The sequence below is a fragment of the Hordeum vulgare genome, chromosome 7H, assembly GCF_904849725.1.
Source record: "Hordeum vulgare subsp. vulgare chromosome 7H, MorexV3_pseudomolecules_assembly, whole genome shotgun sequence".
NCBI classification, from domain to species: domain Eukaryota; kingdom Viridiplantae; phylum Streptophyta; class Magnoliopsida; order Poales; family Poaceae; genus Hordeum; species Hordeum vulgare.
This window is the reverse complement of record NC_058524.1, coordinates 78680236-78698958: the sequence shown is the minus strand read 5'-3', so window position 1 is coordinate 78698958 and position 18723 is coordinate 78680236. Positions and strand designations below refer to the sequence as shown.

Genomic DNA, 18723 nt, shown 5'->3' with positions numbered 1-18723 from the left:
CATTCAAATGCAGTCCACAAAATTTGAATCAAGCAGGATCAGTCTCATCAGTCTATATAACTCCAGGCACACATATGGCATCCAAATGCAGTCCACGAAATTTGGATGCTACTGGACGCCTAGCTGATTCTACTCTTGTTTGCACCGGCCATAGCCGTATGTGCATCATTCAAGCACATAGTAGAGCGCATCAACAACCAGCTCAGAAAATTATTGAATATATAGAGGAACTGCAAAATTGATCCATCAAGTGCAGCACAATGTGGCGCGATGTGAGTAGGCAGGTAACAAAATGTGGTTTCCGGTTCGATACAACCCGGCAGCCCCTCTCCGGCATTTCCACAAACACATGGCGTGCACGGTCATGGTTCAGAGGCATCTACACAAGCCAAGAACCCAGATCTCAAAGGGTAAACAGGGACGAAGAGGACGATGAGCAAGGCGCGCCGCCACGATCTGGACGGAGGCGAGGGAGCTACTTGTCCTCGGCGGCGGCGGCGGGGGTGGGGATGGGAGGGTGGGCGGCGAAGATGCGGCGGAGGTGGGGGGCGAACGCGCCCGAGGCGTCGGCACCGGCATCGCGTTCGAGCTCGCCCTGGAGCTCGCGCATGCGGTGGGTGATGTGCTCCTGCTCGAGGCTGAGCTCGGCGGCGTCGTTGGCGAGGTCGCGGACGCGATGCTTCTGGCTCAGGGACCGCAGGCTCATCATGAGGATGCCCGACATCAGCAGCAGCTGCAGGAACCCGTCCTTGCGCTTCGCCGCGCTCGCCAGCAGCCCCAGCGTCCGGCGACCCCCCTGCCCCGCTCCTCCGCCGCCGCCGGTCGGGGTGGTGGTGGTTGTGCCCGCCATCCTCGCGCGTGCTGCTTCTTTCGTGTGGGCTATCGGTGGATCCTCGCGCGACGCCGGAGAGGGCAAGAAATGGTTGTGTTTTGTATGGTACCAGTCCAGTGGGCCGCGGATGGTGTGCCTTTTAAGAGACCGCCGACCGAGCCGCTCCCGGGCCTTCCGGCTCGTCGTCGCGGCTAGAAAAGAAGAACTAGCAAAAGGACTCGAACCTTGCAATGGAAAAAAAAATCATAACCTTAAATGGACTATATTTTGTTGTATCACCGAGATACATTATCACTCTGAATTTCGTGAAATCATAAAAAAAATCGAAATCATGAACATTTTTTTTGAACTCGTGAGCATCTACATTTTTCAAATTCGTGAACAATGTTACAAAATTTTGAACATTTTCTTAAATCAAGAACATTTTACACTATTTGCAACAAAAATTCAGCCTTTCTTTAAACAATTTTCTTGAATCGGCAAACATTTCTAGAATCGAATTTTTTTTTTTTGGAAATTGATGGATATTTTGAAATTCATGAACATTTTTTTATTTAACAAACTTCCTGAAATGCATGATCATATTTTGAATCAGCGAACATTTTGTGAATGAGGCTGTGTTTGGTTGAGCTGCAAATTCTAAAAAAACTGCTATGAAAAAGCTGATGTGAAAAAGCTAGAAGCTGAAAAGTTGGGGTACCCCAGCTTTGAAATTTTCACTAGAAAAAAGCTACAGATTCTCAAAAGTTGCTTTGAACATTTACCCCTTTGGTTAGCTTTTAGATTTTCAAAGCAAAAGTCAGTAAAAAAAAGTTGAACTAAACTCAGCCTGAATAAACTATTATGTAAGTCACGAAGAGTTTTTGAATTTTACGATATTTTTACATTCTTGAATTATCGAATTGGTAAATTCCTTTTTAATTTCATTAACACTTCTTAATGCACAAACTTTTTAAGAAATCATGATTTTTTTCTTTACCAAACATTTTTTTTAGAATTTCAAACATTTTGTGAATAAGCAAATATTTTTTTACCAAATCACGTTTATGAATCCATAAACATTCTATGATTTGTTAAACATTTCATTTCAAAATACTCATTTCTTTTAGTTTATGGAATCTTTTGTAGGTCTCAAATTATTTAAAGTAGAAAAAAAACGGAAGACAAAAAGAAATGAAAAGCGAAATTTCAAAAAACAAACCGTCTCGACATGGAGACATGGACCGACCAAATGGGCACATTGCATCTTCTCCCGTGCGCAAACCGTAGTATAGCAGGTCGCTACTGCAATGGCCGGCGCAGGAAGGGGATTCCCATGTGTAAAATACATTTTAATCATTTATAAGTGGCATTGGAGAGTAATAGTTTGCAACTTTGAAGGTAATTTCCATATCGTACCGTCAGAAGCAATAACCCATTTATTATTCCTAGCAAAGTGTCCATGCGTTGTAACGAAAGAAAAAACATCATAATCTCAAATGGTCATGGTCATATTTAGTTGCGTCACCGAAATACATTAACGCTTCCAATTTTATGAAATCACGAACAATTTTTGAAGTTATGAACATTTTTTTAAACCCATGACCTTAGTTAAAAATCATGAATATGTTTTAAATTTGTGAACACTTATACAAATTGTCAAACATTTTCTAAAATAAAGAAAATTCTATAATATTTCGAAAAAAATGTATAAAAAAATTAAACAATTTTCTTGAATTGGCGAACATTTATCGAATGGACGAGTAGTTTACTGGAATTTGGTGGATCAATTTTGGAAATTCACGAATATTATTTGTTTTTTTGTTTTACAAACATCTTTTGAAATGTCCGCTCTTTTTTGTATTAGCGAAAATTTAAAGAATAAATAATACTGTTTAAGTCACGAACAATTTCTGAACATTTAGGATATTTTTCCATTCATGATTTTTTTAAAATTGGTGAATTTTTATTCAATTTCATTAAAAAAATACACTAACTTTTTAAAACATTTTATTTCAAACATTTTTAGAATAAGCAAACATTTTTTTTACAAAACCGTAACATTTTTAAGTCACAAACATTTTATGATTTATTAAACATTTAAACATTTTCTTTCAAAATTCGTATTTTTTATATTTTTGGTTCATTTTTGAAGCTTCAAATTATTTAAAGTAGAAAAAACCTAAAAAGAGAAAGAAAAGGGGAAAACAAAAAATAAAATTTAAAAAACAGGCACCTAGATATGTTCCGACCCAAATGGGCGCGCTGTGTCTTCTCCCAACGCGTAGAGCGTAGTAGATGAGGGTTTCCCCTGTGTGAAATGTTTTTGATCACTTACATGTTATACTGGTAGGCAATATTTTGCAACTTTGGGGGCAATTCTCTTGACGTACCGTCAGAAACATTAACCATTTTATTATTAGGTATAAATTTCCTAGTCATATTGAGTAGCCTCAATGTCGTCACGGCAGGAAGTTTTCAGAACTTTTCGCGAAATCATGGGGATACCATCGCATGCTTCCTGAAACTTTTCTTGAATGGCGTCCGTATGAGAGATACCTCGAGGAATTTTACACATTCAATTGTAGTCTTGGTGGTGGTTTGAAAGCCTACAAACTAGTATGTAATTCTGTAACGCCAAGATGCGATCATATCCTTATTTTGGTTTGATGGCCTCGTCAGGAATAAAAACGCATCTCGTCGTTTTGCAAAAATGGATATTGTTACAAGTACATGTACTGAAGAGATGAGTATATGAAATTGGCTTACACCCACAAGCTACATCAAGATCACATCAATACAATACCATACTCAATCACCATGTAGAAGAGCAGAGTCCGACTATGGACGAAAAAAACGATAAAAGAATGACGTCCATCTTTGCTATCCCACGCTGCCGGCCTGGAACCCATACTAGATCGATGAAGAAGAAGAAGAATAAACTCCAAATAGAACAATCATCACGCTCATGTCAAAGTATCGCTTTACCTGTACCTGCAACTGGTGTTGTAGTAATCTGTGAGCCACAAGGACTCATCAATCTCATTTACAAAGGTATCAAGACTAGCAAAGCTTGATGGGTGAGGTATGGTTAAGTGGTGAGGCTGCAACAAGCGGCTAAGCATTTATTTGAGGTGGCTAACTTACGAGTACAAGAATAAGAGGGGTATGATCTACGCATAATCAGACATGAACTAATAATGATCAAAAGAATGATCCTGAACACCTACTTACGTTAGACATAACCCCACGGTGTCCTCTTGTGGATACAGAACTCACGAGAAGAGACAATCATGGTTACACACACAGTTGGCAAGTTTTGAATTAAGTTTACTTCAATTTATCTAGAACCGGATGTTAAGCAAAGTTTCCAAGTTTGCCACATAACCGCGAGCACGACTTCTCGAAAGATTTAACCCTCCAGGGGTGCTCCAACTAGTCCATCACAAACTACCACAAGCTGCATAGAAACCCTCGACCCCGAATCTCGTGATCTCCTCGGATTCCTTAGTGGAAAACCTCAACTCTGAGACAACCCAAAGCATCCTTGAAATCACACGCACGAGACGCTCGAGAAAGGTAAAACAAGTCCAGCAAGGCCGCCCAGCGTGTCGACGACACCGATAGGAGCCGCGTATCTCATTGTGAGGACAAGAGCGATAAGCACAGCGTACGGTGGCCTGATAGAAATCTCCCGAGTTAACCCGGATTGGCCCCGCAAATGGCTCTAATTTGGACGAGCACCAGCAGCACTGACCCACCTCTAGTATGTTGAACTACTCCTCGGCTTCATGACACCCTATGCTTTTTAATGGTGTTCAATATTATTATGTTGGGAAAATATAGTACTAATGTTGGGCCTTTCCAGACGAGTTTTATCCCAAAATGAAGATCTAGGGGGTCCCCATAACAAGCTCAAGCATGTTAGGAGCGCTCATTTATGGAACATAACACCGGTAGCCAAAACTAAAGTGACAAAGGTGGAACAAAACACCAGGCTAAAAGGCCAAGCCTTCCACCTTTTACCAAGTATATAGGTGCATTAAATTAAATAGAAATAATATGGTTATATAACAAGGAACCCATGTTGACACAGGAAGCAACTGCACCTGCAACTAGCAATGCTATAAGTATTGGGTAACGTAGCATAAATTCAAAAAAATCCTACGCATATTCAGATCTTCCTATGGAGAGACCAGCAATGAGAGAGGGGTGAGTGCATCTTCATACCTTTGAAGATCGCTAAGCGGAAGCTTTACTAGAACACGGTTGATGGAGTCGTACTCACGGCGATTCAGATCGCGGTGTGATTCCGATCTAGTGCCGAACCATGGCACCTCCGCGTTCAACACACGTGCAGCCCGATGACGTCTCCCGCACCTTGATCCAGCAAGGAGGAGGGAGAGGTTGGGGAAGATCTCTGGCAGCACGACGGCGTGGTGTCGATGGAGAGAGGAGGTCTCCCGGCAGGGCTTCGCCAAGCACCGGCAGAGAGGAGGAGAAAGAAGAGCAGGGCTGCGCCGAGGGAGAAGGAAAACTGTGTGTAAAACAGCCCCGAAACCCCCACTATATATAGGAGGAGGGGAAGGGGGTGCCACCCTAGGGTTCCCACCCTAGGTGGTGCGGCAGCCCCCCCGGAGGGGAGGTGCGGCGGGCAGGGCAAGGGGAGGGGGTGGCGCACCCCTAGGTGGGCCTTAGGCCCACCAGCGCCTAGGGTTTCCCCCCTCTCCACCTCCTGCGCCTTGGGCTGAGTGTGGGGGGCGCACAAGCCCACCTAGGGGCTGGTTCCCTCCCGCACTTGGCCCATCTAGCCTCCCGGGGTCGTGGCCCCTTTTCGGTGGACCCCCGGGGCCACTTCCGGTGGTCCCGGTGGTCCGGTACGTTACCGGCGATGCCCGAAACACTTCCGGTGTCCAAAACCATCTGTCCTATATATCAATCTTTACCTACGTCCGAGATCTCATCCAGGACTCCGAACAACTTTCGATAACCTCGTATAACAATTCCCTATAACCCTAGCGTCATCGAACCTTAAGTGTGTAGACCCTACGGGTTCGGGAGGCAGGCACACATGACTGAGACACCTCTCCGGCCAATAACCATCAGCGGGGTCTGGATACCCATGGTGGCTCCCACTTGCTCCACGATGATCTCATCGGATGAACCACGATGTCAAGGATTCAATCAATCCCGTATACAATTCCCTTTGTGTGTCGGTATAGAACTTGCCCGAGATTCGATCATCGGTATACCTATACCTTGTTCAATCTCGTTACCGGTAAGTCTCTTACTCGTTCCGTAGCACGTCATCGTGTGACTAACTCCTTAGTCACATTGAGATCATGATGACATTCTACCGAGTGGGCCCAGAGATACCTCTTCGTCACACGGAGTGACAAATCCCGATCTCGATTCGTACCAACCCAACAGACACTTTCAGAGGTACCCGTAGTGCACCTTTATAGTCACCCAGTTATGTTGTGACGTTTGATACACCCAAAGCACTCCTACGGTATCCGGGAGTTGCACAATCTCATGGTTGAAGGAAAAGACACTTGACATTAGAAAAGCTTTAGCATACGAACAATACGATCTAGTGCTACGCTTAGGATTGGGTCTTGTCCACCACATCATTCTCCCAATGATGTGATCCCGTTATCAATGACATCCAATTCCCATGACCAGGAAACCATGATCATCTATTGAATAACGAGCTGCCGACTAGAGGCTTGCTAGGGACACATTGTGATCTATTTATTCACACATGTATTACTGTTTCCTGTTAATACAATTATAGCATGAACAATAGACGATTATCATGAACAAGGAAATATGATAATAACCATTTTATTATTGCCTCTAGGGCATATTTCCAACAATAAGAAGGCTGAGCAAGCGGTAACATAGCCAAAGAGTGGTTTGTTGGGTTGTGGAAAAGGTTAGAGGTTTTCATGGCAAAGTTGGGAGGCTTATTAAATAGGTGGTAGGCAACGAGACATAACAAAAGAAACGAGACAACTAGCATGGCATTGATAGTAATGGTATATAGGGAAATGGTCGTCTTGCGTGAGATCCCGATTGGAAGAAGATCGAATCCGTATATTTTTTGAGTGCCCAAAATGAGTTTGTGTGAAGGACCTACCATATATTTGTTGTAAAATTGAACCAATTTAATTTTATAAAATATTAGTCCATATTTAATGTAAAATTGACCAAATGGTTGGGTGTCAAATTATTTGATCCACCTCTCGTGGAAAAGACAAATTTCCGCCGATTCAGTTGGAAGCGAGTCAAATTTGAACTGCAGCTGGTTGGGTGCCGATATAGTTTGCTCTTTATTTTTTCCAAAAATCATTTCTAAGTACATAAGTATATATAATCACACAAACATCACAAGTTTTTCAAGATTCAACCACTAGCTAGGAATGGTCATGTCCGCCATTTTAATCGCTTTTTGAAATAGGCATGAAAAATTCAAAAACAAACGGAAAATGGAAAACATTTGCATTGTGTCATTATATGTGACCAAATTACTAAAAAAATAATAACCTTGTAATACGACAATTATTTTTAAAAAGTGTTCTCAGAAATGAGGTGTCATGTATGAAGATTCATGGCTTTCAAGCCAAATGATCAATCTTATTGCCACATTCATGGAATAGTTTGTTCAAATGATCTAATATTGTGCGCAAAGATGCATCTTGAAATGGCAAACAATGTTGCGTGAGGAGTTTTTCATATTCTTTGTACGAAAAAATTATTTTCCATTTTCTGAGTATCCAAAATGAGTTTATTTGTGAAGGACCTACCATATATTTGTTGCAAAATTGGACCAAATAATTTTTCTAAAATACAAGGTAATATTTAATGTCCAATTGACCAAATGTTTAGGTGTCAAAATATTTGATTCACCTCTCATGAAAAAGATAATTTTTTGCCGATTCCGCTAGAAGCGGGTCAAATTAGTTTGCTCTTTATTTTTTCCAAAAATCATTTCTAGGTACATAAGTATCTATTTACTCATAGATACATGGTGTGGTGCAGAGGGCCCAACTCCAAAGCGCGTAAATTGGCATGCCACCCGCGTGGTCACCCCGTGACTGTGGCGTTGCCACGCGTCGTGGACGTCCTATGCATGTCTGGTGGGTTAGGCACTCCTTCGGTAGGTGTTAGGAAGAAAAATACAATAGAAGAATCTCACGAGGAGACTGAACTAATCTCAAACATGAATTAGCACCCAAATGTTTGATTAGCGGTGACGGAAATGCGCATGGCTAATGGGCTTGAGTTTTGGCTTAGGATGATCATCCACTAAGGAGACTATCTTGGCAAATTTTTAGCTCAGATTGATGAGCCTAGATGGCACTTGCTTTGAAAAATACCACGCTAGAGAGAAATATGGATGTTGAAGCTGGGATCAAATGGATAAATGGATGAGCTAAAATTTGGTGGAGGATTATCATTCTGTCGTAGGGAAACACTGTAAAAATTTGATACCATTTGTATATGCCAAAATGGTACTTCCTTCACAATGCTCTTCTCTTGACAAAAACTTGGGAACATTATTTAGAGAAATTGGCTAAATGATATATGCTCAAATTTAGTGGAGGTAATTTATATAGGTAGGAACATGCCCTCGTAAAGTTTCACCAGTAATTAAGCAATATAAAATATAGTTACTTCACAAACTGAAAATATGACCAGAATAAAAGATTGGATGACTAGCTCACATGGATTGTTGGATAGAGCTCAAATTTTGTGTATTGTGATGATTTGAGCATATGGAAGATTTGGAAAAATATCACATCATTTGGATAAGCATAGCTACTACTTCCTTCACAAATCTTTTCTCACGACATAAACATTGGAAATTTGCTGAGGAATATTTACTAGGAAAATGGAGCTGAATATTGGCATGTGGCAATTATTTGGATTTCGAAGAGTGAACAAAAAGTCTGAGGGCAATATGAGGGGTCTAGATAGCACTTGCTTTGCAATGTGCCAATGTGGCTCGAAAATAGAAGTTGAAGGTTGGCTCACATAGATCATTGGATTGAGCTCACGTAGATCAATTGATAGGCATCTGAAGGCACTATAAAAATTGCATACCATATAGATAAATAAAAATGGTACTTCCTTCACAAGCTAAAAATATTATCAAAAACAAAGATTCGAAGGTGAGCTCACATGGATTGTTAGATGGGACTCAAATTTTGTGGAGAGATATTGTTTTGGCATATGGAAGTTGTGGAATTTTTTTGACTCATTAGGATATGCCTAGCTAGTACTTCCTTCACATAGTTTCTAGCTGAACATAAACTTTGGAAATTTGCTAAGGAAGATTTACAAGGCAAATGCAGCTGAATTTTGTCATGAGGCAATGATTTGGATAGGAAAGAGTGCCCAAAATTTTTGAGTGCAATCAAGAAAATATAAGTAGCACTTCCTTCACAAAGTGTTGTTTTGAATAGAATTGGAAAATGAATATTCCTGAATTATTTTCGAACTAGGCAAGGAAGGCTTTTGACATATTTAAGTAAGATATGATCCCAAGAACTTGTGAGATTTTTTTTGGAATTTGGTCTACGACAGAAATGTATGCTCCTTCACAACCTAGGGCAAAAAATGACACATGGACATGACACATAGGCAAAATTGATGAGGTGGCGCATAGTCATAGCAATGCGTCACAATATACAAGGCTATGACTATTTAAATTGGTCGTGATCAGCTAGAAATAAGGCAACGGACCAGTGTTGTCTCCCTTACGACCATTTCGTGTAAGGAAATTACGACCTTTCTCACCAAAATAGTTTGGAGCCCCCCGAACAGCTTACCACAAATTGGTTTCAAATGGTCGTAGATTTACGACCATTTCTTTCAGGGTCACTGCGAGCAGGTCACAAGTTGAAGTATTTCTTGTAGTGTCACCAAATGAGATCATCAAGTGTCTCCTTGCATTGTCTCGTCTAATCTTACCCGCCTTTGTACATGAAGATGAGATAGTGCTCTGGTCCATGTGAGATGATGCTCCGATGGCAGCATCGAGCAAGTTGTGTCGATAACGGGTATGGTAGGGTTACAATGGATGGAGGGAAGAAGGGCATGAGGAGGCAGATCCATCATGCACGGTGGCAGATCTAGCACGATCGTGAATCCAATGGGTGCTCGATAGTGGATCTAGCGGGCAAGTTCGATGGAGGATCTATCAACGCGACGGCGTGTGTGTTTGTGTGCCACCCTAGATTTGTGTGTGTGTGTGTCAGCTTCCCGGGTTGGGGCAGGGCCGCACCGTCGAGTGCCGTCAGATGTGCATATTTTTTTTAATTTGTAAAATCATACCACCGGTGGGTGAATACTGACTCCCCACATTGCTAGTTAAAGTTGTTAGTGTCGTTAGTGCCATTAGTGAATTATACTAGTGGCGGGGTACAGGTAAAGCCCACCACATCTAGGTCTTTACAAGTGACGCGTGCGTCCATCACTAATGCCTTGTTAGCACTAGTGGGCGTCTCTCGGAGCCTTGCCCGCCACTGTTGGGCCTTTTTCACCCACCACTACTAGGCATTTTTGCACTAGTGCGAGCACTATGTAGTACGTGGACCTATGGCTACCTTACGACAAATGGCCCTCTTAGACGAGCCAAACTCCCTATGGTGGATGTTGACCGCTGACTGCACCCACTCCACCGTCTCTTGCTACAAGGCACTCCTCATCGGTGCCACCAGTGCATGTTGCTGGCAGCTCAATTGGAAGATCCGGGCACCGTTATGTGTGAAGATCTTTGTGCGGGTTGCTCTCTAGGACCATTGTTGGACCATTGATCATCTTCTTTGCAAGGTTTTCCTCATGTCGCTCTCTGCATTCTTTATGACCAGCAACCCGAGATCATGTACCACCACCATGAAAATCATTTCAAAGAAGAGGACCATACATTGTCTATATGACCCTTCTCACTGCACCACCATGGCAGGTGCTAAGCATGCCACGTGAGAAAAAAATATGACGTGACACAACAATTAATAAGAAGAGAGAGCACTTTGGTGACTCGAGGAAGAACCAATGTCAAGCACGTGAACCTAGGAAAACCGTTTAAATGAAAGAAGTTGGAAAATGCATGAAAGAGTTTAGGTGCTAAATCATGAAATAAAGTAAGCTTAGAACAACAAGCTAAGCACCTATGCATTGGGGAGTTGAGTTGCTATGTTATTTAATGAACTTAGCACCTCATTTAAGCATATTTGCATTAGAAGAGGCCTACAACACTCGTCGACTTATTGATACTGACATATATCACCCAACATATACCAAGGGTTGCTCACCCACAGAAACTTTCTTGGCTATGGCAGAACTACTTACTCTCCACAAACATAAAAGATATATGTGGTCTTACCTCTTGGTGGAGTATTCGTTCTCAAGACAGGTTTATCACGGAACTCTAGCATATTGTCGTGTTTTTTTGACAGAATAGCATATTATCGTGCTAGGACGCTTCCTTTGAGCGCACACGAATCCTTCCTCGGATGGTGGGAGTCATCCATTGCCTCATCCTTGGTCGAGTATCGCAAGTGCCTCTCCATGATAATCCTCATGGCGTGGTAGATCGAGAAGACGTGCAACACTAATGTGTCTGATGTCAAGTGATGACCCACAAGTATAGGGGATCAATCTTAGTCCTTTCGATAAGTAATAGTGTCGAACCCAACGAGGAGCAGAAGGCTCTGATAAACGGATTTCAGCAAGGTAATAACTACAAGCACTGAAAGTAGCGGTAACAAGTGATTGTGTAGCGAGGTGAAACGTAGCGAGCAAAAAGTAACAAGTAACAAATAGTAGCAACGGTGCAGCAAGTGGCCCAATCCCTTTTGCAGCAAGGGACACGCCTGAACAAAGTCTTATAGGAGGAAAAACGCTCCCGAGGACACACGGGAATTTTTGTCATGCTAGTTTCATCATGTTCATATGATTCACGTTCGTTACTTTGATAGTTTGATATGTGGGTGGACCGGCGCTTGGGTACTACCCTTACTTGGACAGGCATCCCACTTATGATTAACCTCTCTCGCAAGCATCCGCAACTACAAAAGAAGAATTAAGACAAAGTCTAACCATAGCATTAAACTAGTGGATCCAAATCAGCCCCTCACGAAGCAACACATAGACTGGGGTTTAAGTTTCTGTCACTCCAGCAACCCATCATCTACTTACTACTTCCCAATGCCTTCCTCTAGTCCTAAATATGGTGAAGTGTTATGTAGTCGACGTTCACATAACACCATTAGAGGAAAAGACAACATACAACATATCAAAATACCGAACGAATATCAAATTCACATGACTATTATTAAAATGACTTATCCCATGTCCTCAGGAACAAAAGTAACTACTCACAAAACATAATCATAATCATGATCATAGGTGTAATGAATAGCATCAAGGATCTGAACATAAACTCTTCCACCAAGTAATCCAACTAGCATCAACTACAAAGAGTAATCAACACTACTAGTAACCTTACAAGTACCAATCGGAGTTGTGAGATGAAGATTGGTTAGAAGAGATGAACTAGGGATTGGAGAGGAGATGGTGCTGATGAAGATGTTGATGAAGATGCCTCCCCTCCGACGAGAGGAGTGTTGATGATGACGATGGCGACGATTTCCCCCTCCGGGAGGAAGTTTCCCTGGCAGGATCGTCCTGCCGGAGCTCTAGATTGGATCTGCTCAAGTTCCGCCTCGTGGCGGCGGCGAAACCACGAAAAAAGCTCCCTCCTGATTTTTTCTGGACATGGACGCTTCATATAGCAAAAGAGTGGGGCTAGTGGTCCGTCAGGGAGCCCATAAGCCCCCACTCCGCCACCAGGGGGTGGCGGTGTCAGGGCTTGTGGCTCCCTGGCAGCCCCCCCTCCGGTAGTTCTTTTGCCCAATATTTTTTATGTAATCCCAAAAAAATCCATGTAACTTTTCAGGGCATTTGGAGATGTGCAGAATAGTGGACTAAGATTTGCTCCTTTTCCAGTCCAGAATTCCAACTGCTTGAATTCTCCCTCTTCAAATAAACCTTGCAAAATAAGAGAGAAAAGACATAAATATGTTACCACAAGTAATATAACAGCCCAAAAAGCAATAAATATCAACATGAAAGCATGATGCAAAATGGATGTATCAACTCCCCCAAGCTTAGACCTCGCTTGTCCTCAAGCGAAAACCAAGTTCCATAAACATGTCCACATGTTGAGGGACGAAGGTGTCAATAAAACATAATACGGACATGAGGGCATCATGATCACACATAGAACAACAATACATCATAAATATTCTTATGGGAAAGTAACAATTCCTTCACAAAGCAAAGCATGAAGCAAAAACCTTACTGAGAAGTAACCAACAATAGTCCATAGTCATTGAAGCAATTGCAATTTATCACAACATCAGAAAGAGTCAAATAAGAGCTTGTAAGGAAAAACCACATACTCAATAGTCTCTTTTGTTTTCCACAATTTTTACAACTCACGTGGTACTCATGGTGTCAAAGTTTCAGCTGGACATAGAGGAAGATAGGGGCTTGTAGTTTTACCTCCCAACTATTTACCTCAAGGGTAAAGTCAACAGTAATAAAGCATAAGTACTCAACTCCAAGTTGATATATGAATATAGATCTTTCCCAAACATGTGACGGTAGCCAAGACAAAGGCAAAAATAGGGAATTGGTGATGATCACCATGACTCTTACAAGGACAAAAAGTAAAGGTACAAGATAGGCCCTTCGCAGAGGGAAGCAGAGGTTGTCATGCGCTTTTGAGGTTTGAATGCATGTCCTCTTAGTGCGGAGGAGCGTCACTTTATATTGCCTCCTGTGATAAAGAACTTTATTATGCAGCCTGTCGCTTTTATGTCTTCCTCTTCACAGGTTCGTACAAAGCTTATTTTCCACACACTAATAGATCATACATATTAGAGAGCAATTTTTATTGCTTGCACCGATGACAACTTACTTGAAGGACCTTATTCAATCCATAGGTAGGTATGATGGATTCTCATGGAAAAACTGGTTGGAGGTTTATGGATGCACAAGTAGTATCTCTACTTGGTGCGAGAGTTTTGGCTAATATGAGGTGAAAGCAATCGTCACATGCTAAGGGATCTCTAATCATATAACATTGTTTGGAACCAAGCAAACACAATTCATTATGTTGTCTTCCTTGTCCAACATCTACTCCTAAGCATGTAATAGTTTGGTGAGTGCTCACAATTGTAAAAAGTGTCTAAGATGACATATTTATATGTGAACCTCTCTTTCCTTATTACTTCTTATTAATTGCCACAATGACTGGGGTCTATGTTGATTTATTCTCAACAAGTTTCAATCATCATACGTGTCATACGTGAAGTTATCACTTTCCATAAGATCATCTCATGATCTTTCATGCTATCGTTCTTTTCATACTTTTGATCATGGCACAAAGCAAAGCCCTTGACTAAGATATTCTTTATTATGTAGCTCGTAAGCTCGAATACATCGGGAGAGAGACAAAAGCAAAAGACTCAAACTAAACACTAAAGACTTATTCCTCTAAGAGAAGAAATAAAAACTGAAAAGGAAAGAACTAAAACAAAGGTAAAAGCAAAAGATATAAAGGTGATACGATACCAGGGCAACTCCCCCAAGCTTGGCAGAAGCCAAGGGGATTGCCCATACCAATGCTTAGTTGTCTTCCTTCGGTGGTGATGGTGGTGGAGTTGTTGGAGTAGTCTGATCCTCCGTCTTCCAAGGCATAGGTGCTCCATCATGGCAGGATGAACGAGTCGCCGGAATCCTCAAATCTGCAGCCAACCTTATTGATTTAAATCTGTACTCATACTCACGGTTTTGGTTCTCCAGGTCATAGATCTGGCCCTGAAGTTGATCAACCCTGTCATAGAGCCTGCAGAGGTGTTTCCCAATATCAATGCCATCCATCTTGTGATTGCTAGTGAACTCCATGATCATCGTGCGGTTGGTGTTGAGTCCACGCTCCACCATCCCTTGGCACTTGAAGACTTGTTGCTCCATTGCTTCGAGCCTCGTCTCCATGCTTCCGGTCTTCTTAGGCCCCCCAACATCACAGATGTGCAACATCCCCTCGCTCATCTTGATAGATTGAGGGTGTTTCAGCACTTCCGTGAGGTAGAGATTGATGACCTTCTCGAAGATCTTGTCCTTAGGAGCGTTTGGAGAAGTCATGATGATCTAGATCTGTCACAGAAACAGGCTCGAAACGAAAACAGAGGAAAACTGCGTGATACGGAGATCAAAACCTTCGGGCGACTATATATTGATTTTTTCTAGGCCATAAGGAGTCCTCCGCCAGAAAACGAAGTCCGGGAGGCACACGAGGTGCCCACAAGCTTGCCCTCCGCCACCAGGGGGTAGGGGGCGGTGGCAGGGCTTGTGGCCGCCTCGTTCGCTCTCCGGACTGCTTTTTATTTTTCTAATTTTCCAAAAATTCCAAAACGGAAGAAATTTCCGATTGGAAAAGCATCGGAGTCCAATTTCTTACCAAAACAGATACTTCTTCGTTTTCAGGGTCTGATACAGGCTGGTAAACATCCCTTATGTACTCCTCTGGAGTTATGACACTGATGATATTGGTCTCAACATTTATGGGAGTTCCAGAGATGTAATGCTTGATTCTTTGCCCATTTACCACTCTAGGAAAATTTCCTTCCGTGCTATTGATTTTGATGGCACCGGAACGATATACTTCCTCAATAACATAGGGACCTTCCCATTTAGAGAGAAGCTTGCCTGCAAAGAATCTCAAACGAGATTTGTATAGCAATACATAATCACCTACATTGAACTCTCGTTTCTGTATTCGTTTGTCGTGCCATCTCTTAACTTTTTCCTTGAACAACTTGGCATTCTCGTATGCCTAGGTTCTCCATTCATCTAACGAGCTGATATCAAACAACCGCTTCTCACCGGCAAGTTTGAAATCAAAGTTGAGCTCTTTGATTGCCCAATAAGCTTTGTGTTCCAGCTCAAGAGGTAAATGACAGGCTTTACCATAAACCATTTTATACGGTGACATCCCCATGGGATTCTTATAAGCAGTCCTATAAGCCCATAGTGCATCGTCAAGTTTGCTAGACCAGTTCTTTCGAGATCTATTGACGATCTTTTGTAGGATCAACTTGATCTCCCTATTACTCAACTCCACTTGACCACTAGACTGAGGATGATAAGGAGATGCAACTCTATGGTTGACATCATACTTAGCTAGCATCTTGCGGAAAACACCATGAATGAAGTGTGAACCGCCATCAGTCATCAAGTATCTAGGGACTCCAAATCTTGGGAATATGACTTCTTTAAGCATCTTAATAGAGGTGTGGTGATCAACATTTTTAGTGGGTATAGCCTCTACCCACTTAGTAACGTAATCCACATCAACTAAGATGTGAGTGTACCCATTGGAACTCGTGAAGGGTCCCATATAATCAAAGTCCCAGACATCAAATGGTTCAATGACAAGTGAATAGTTCATAGGCATCTCCTGACGCTTACTGATGTTCCCTATTCTTTGGCATTCGTCACAGGACAATACAAACTTACGGTCATCCTTGAAGAGAGTGGGCCAATAGAAACCTGATTGCAATACCTTATGAGCAGTTCTATCTCCAGCGTGGTGTCCTTCGTAGGCTTCGGAATGACACTTCTGCAAGATCTGTCCCTGTTCATGTTCAGGCACACAACGTCTAATAACACCATCTACTCCTTCCTTATAAAGGTGAGGATCATCCCAAAGGTAGTGTCTCAAATCAAAGAAGAATTTCTTCTTTTGCTGATAGGTGAAACTGGGTGGTATGTATTTGGCTATGATATACTTTGCATAATCTGCATACTGTTGGGGAACGTCGCATGGGAAACAATAATTTTCCTACGCGCACGAAGACCTATCATGGTGATGTCCATCTACGAGAGGGGATGAGTGATCTACGTACCCTTGTAGATCGTACAGCAGAAGCGTTAGTTAACACGGTTGATGTAGTGGAACGTCCTCACGTCCCTCGATCCGCCCCGCGAACAATCCCGCGATCAGTCCCACGATCTAGTACCGAACGGACGGCGCCTCCGCGTTCAGCACACGTACAGCTCGACGATGATCTTGGCCTTCTTGATCCAGCAAGAGAGACGGAGAGGTAGAAGAGTTCTCCGGCAGCGTGACGGCGCTCCGGAGGTTGGTGATGACCTTGTCTCAGCAGGGCTCCGCCCGAGCTCCGCAGAAACGCGATCTAGAGGAAAAACCGTGGAGGTATGTGGTCGGGCTGCCGTGGAAAAGTCGTCTCAAATCAGCCCTAAAACCTCCGTATATATAGGTGGGAGGGAGGGGACCTTGCCTTGGGGCTCAAGGAGCCCCAAGGGGGTCGGCCGAGTCCAAGGGGGGAGGACTCCCCCCCCAAACCGAGTTGGACTTGGTTTGGTGGGAGGGAGTCCCCCTTCCTTCCCACCTCCTCCTTTTTTTTCCTTTTCTCTCTTGATTTTCTCTCCTTGGCGCATAGAGACCTTTTGGGCTGTCCCACCAGCCCACTAAGGGCTGGTGTGCCACCCTCAAGGCCTATGGGCTTCCCCGGGGTGGGTTGCCCCCCCGGTGAACTCCCGGAACCCATTCGTCATTCCCGGTACATTCCCGGTAACTCCGAAAACCTTCCGGTAATCAAATGAGGTCATCCTATATATCAATCTTCGTTTCCGGACCATTCCGGAAACCCTCGTGACGTCCGTGATCTCATCCGGGACTCCGAACAACATTCGGTAACCAACCATATAACTCAAATACGCATAAAACAACGTCGAACCTTAAGTGTGCAGACCCTGCGGGTTCGAGAACTATGTAGACATGACCCGAGAGACTCCTCGGTCAATATCCAATAGCAGGACCTGGATGCCCATATTGGATCCTACATATTCTACGAAGATCTTATCGTTTGAACCTCAGTGCCAAGGATTCATATAATCCCGTATGTCATTCCCTTTGTCCTTCGGTATGTTACTTGCCCGAGATTCGATCGTCAGTATCCGTATACCTATTTCAATCTCGTTTACCGGTAAGTCTCTTTACTCGTTCCGTAATACAAGATCCCGCAACTTACACTAAGTTACATTGCTTGCAAGGCTTGTGTGTGATGTTGTATTACCGAGTGGGCCCCGAGATACCTCTCCGTCACACGGAGTGACAAATCCGAGTCTTGATCCATACTAACTCAACTAACACCTTCGGAGATACCTGTAGAGCATCTTTATAGTCACCCAGTTACGTTGCGACGTTTGATACACACAAAGCATTCCTCCGGTGTCAGTGAGTTATATGATCTCATGGTCATAGGAATAAATACTTGACACGCAGAAAACAGAAGCAACAAAATGACACGATCAACATGCTACGTCTATTAGTTTGGGTCTAGTCCATCACGTGATTCTCCTAATGACGTGATCCCGTTATCAAGCAACAACACCTTGTTCATAATCAGAAGACACTGACTATCTTTGATCAACTGGCTAGCCAACTAGAGACTTGCTAGGGACGGTGTTTTGTCTATGTATCCACACATGTAAATGAGTCTTCATTCAATACAATTATAGCATGGATAATAAACGATTATCTTGATACAGGAATTATAATAATAACTATATTTATTATTGCCTCTAGGGCATAATTCCAACAGTCTCCCACTTGCACTAGAGTCAATAATCTAGCCCTCACATCACCATGTGAATTATATTGTAATAAATCTAACACCCGTACAGTTCTGGTGTTGATCATGTTTTGGCCGTGGAAGAGGTTTAGTCAGCGGGTCTGCTACATTCAGATCCGTGTGCACTTTGCAGATATTCACGTCCTCTCCCTCGATGTAGTCGCGGATGAGGTT

General features: G+C 42.8%; 1 protein-coding gene across 1 annotated transcript; it reads right to left on the bottom strand.

Annotated features, from left to right (window-relative positions):
• Positions 1-202: 202 nt before the first annotated feature.
• On the bottom strand, positions 203-975 carry LOC123409117. Its single transcript, XM_045102099.1, has one exon. The coding sequence runs from the start codon at positions 848-850 to the stop codon at positions 476-478; it is 375 nt and encodes a 124-aa protein (XP_044958034.1). The 5' UTR covers positions 851-975; the 3' UTR covers positions 203-475.
• Positions 976-18723: the final 17748 nt, after the last annotated feature.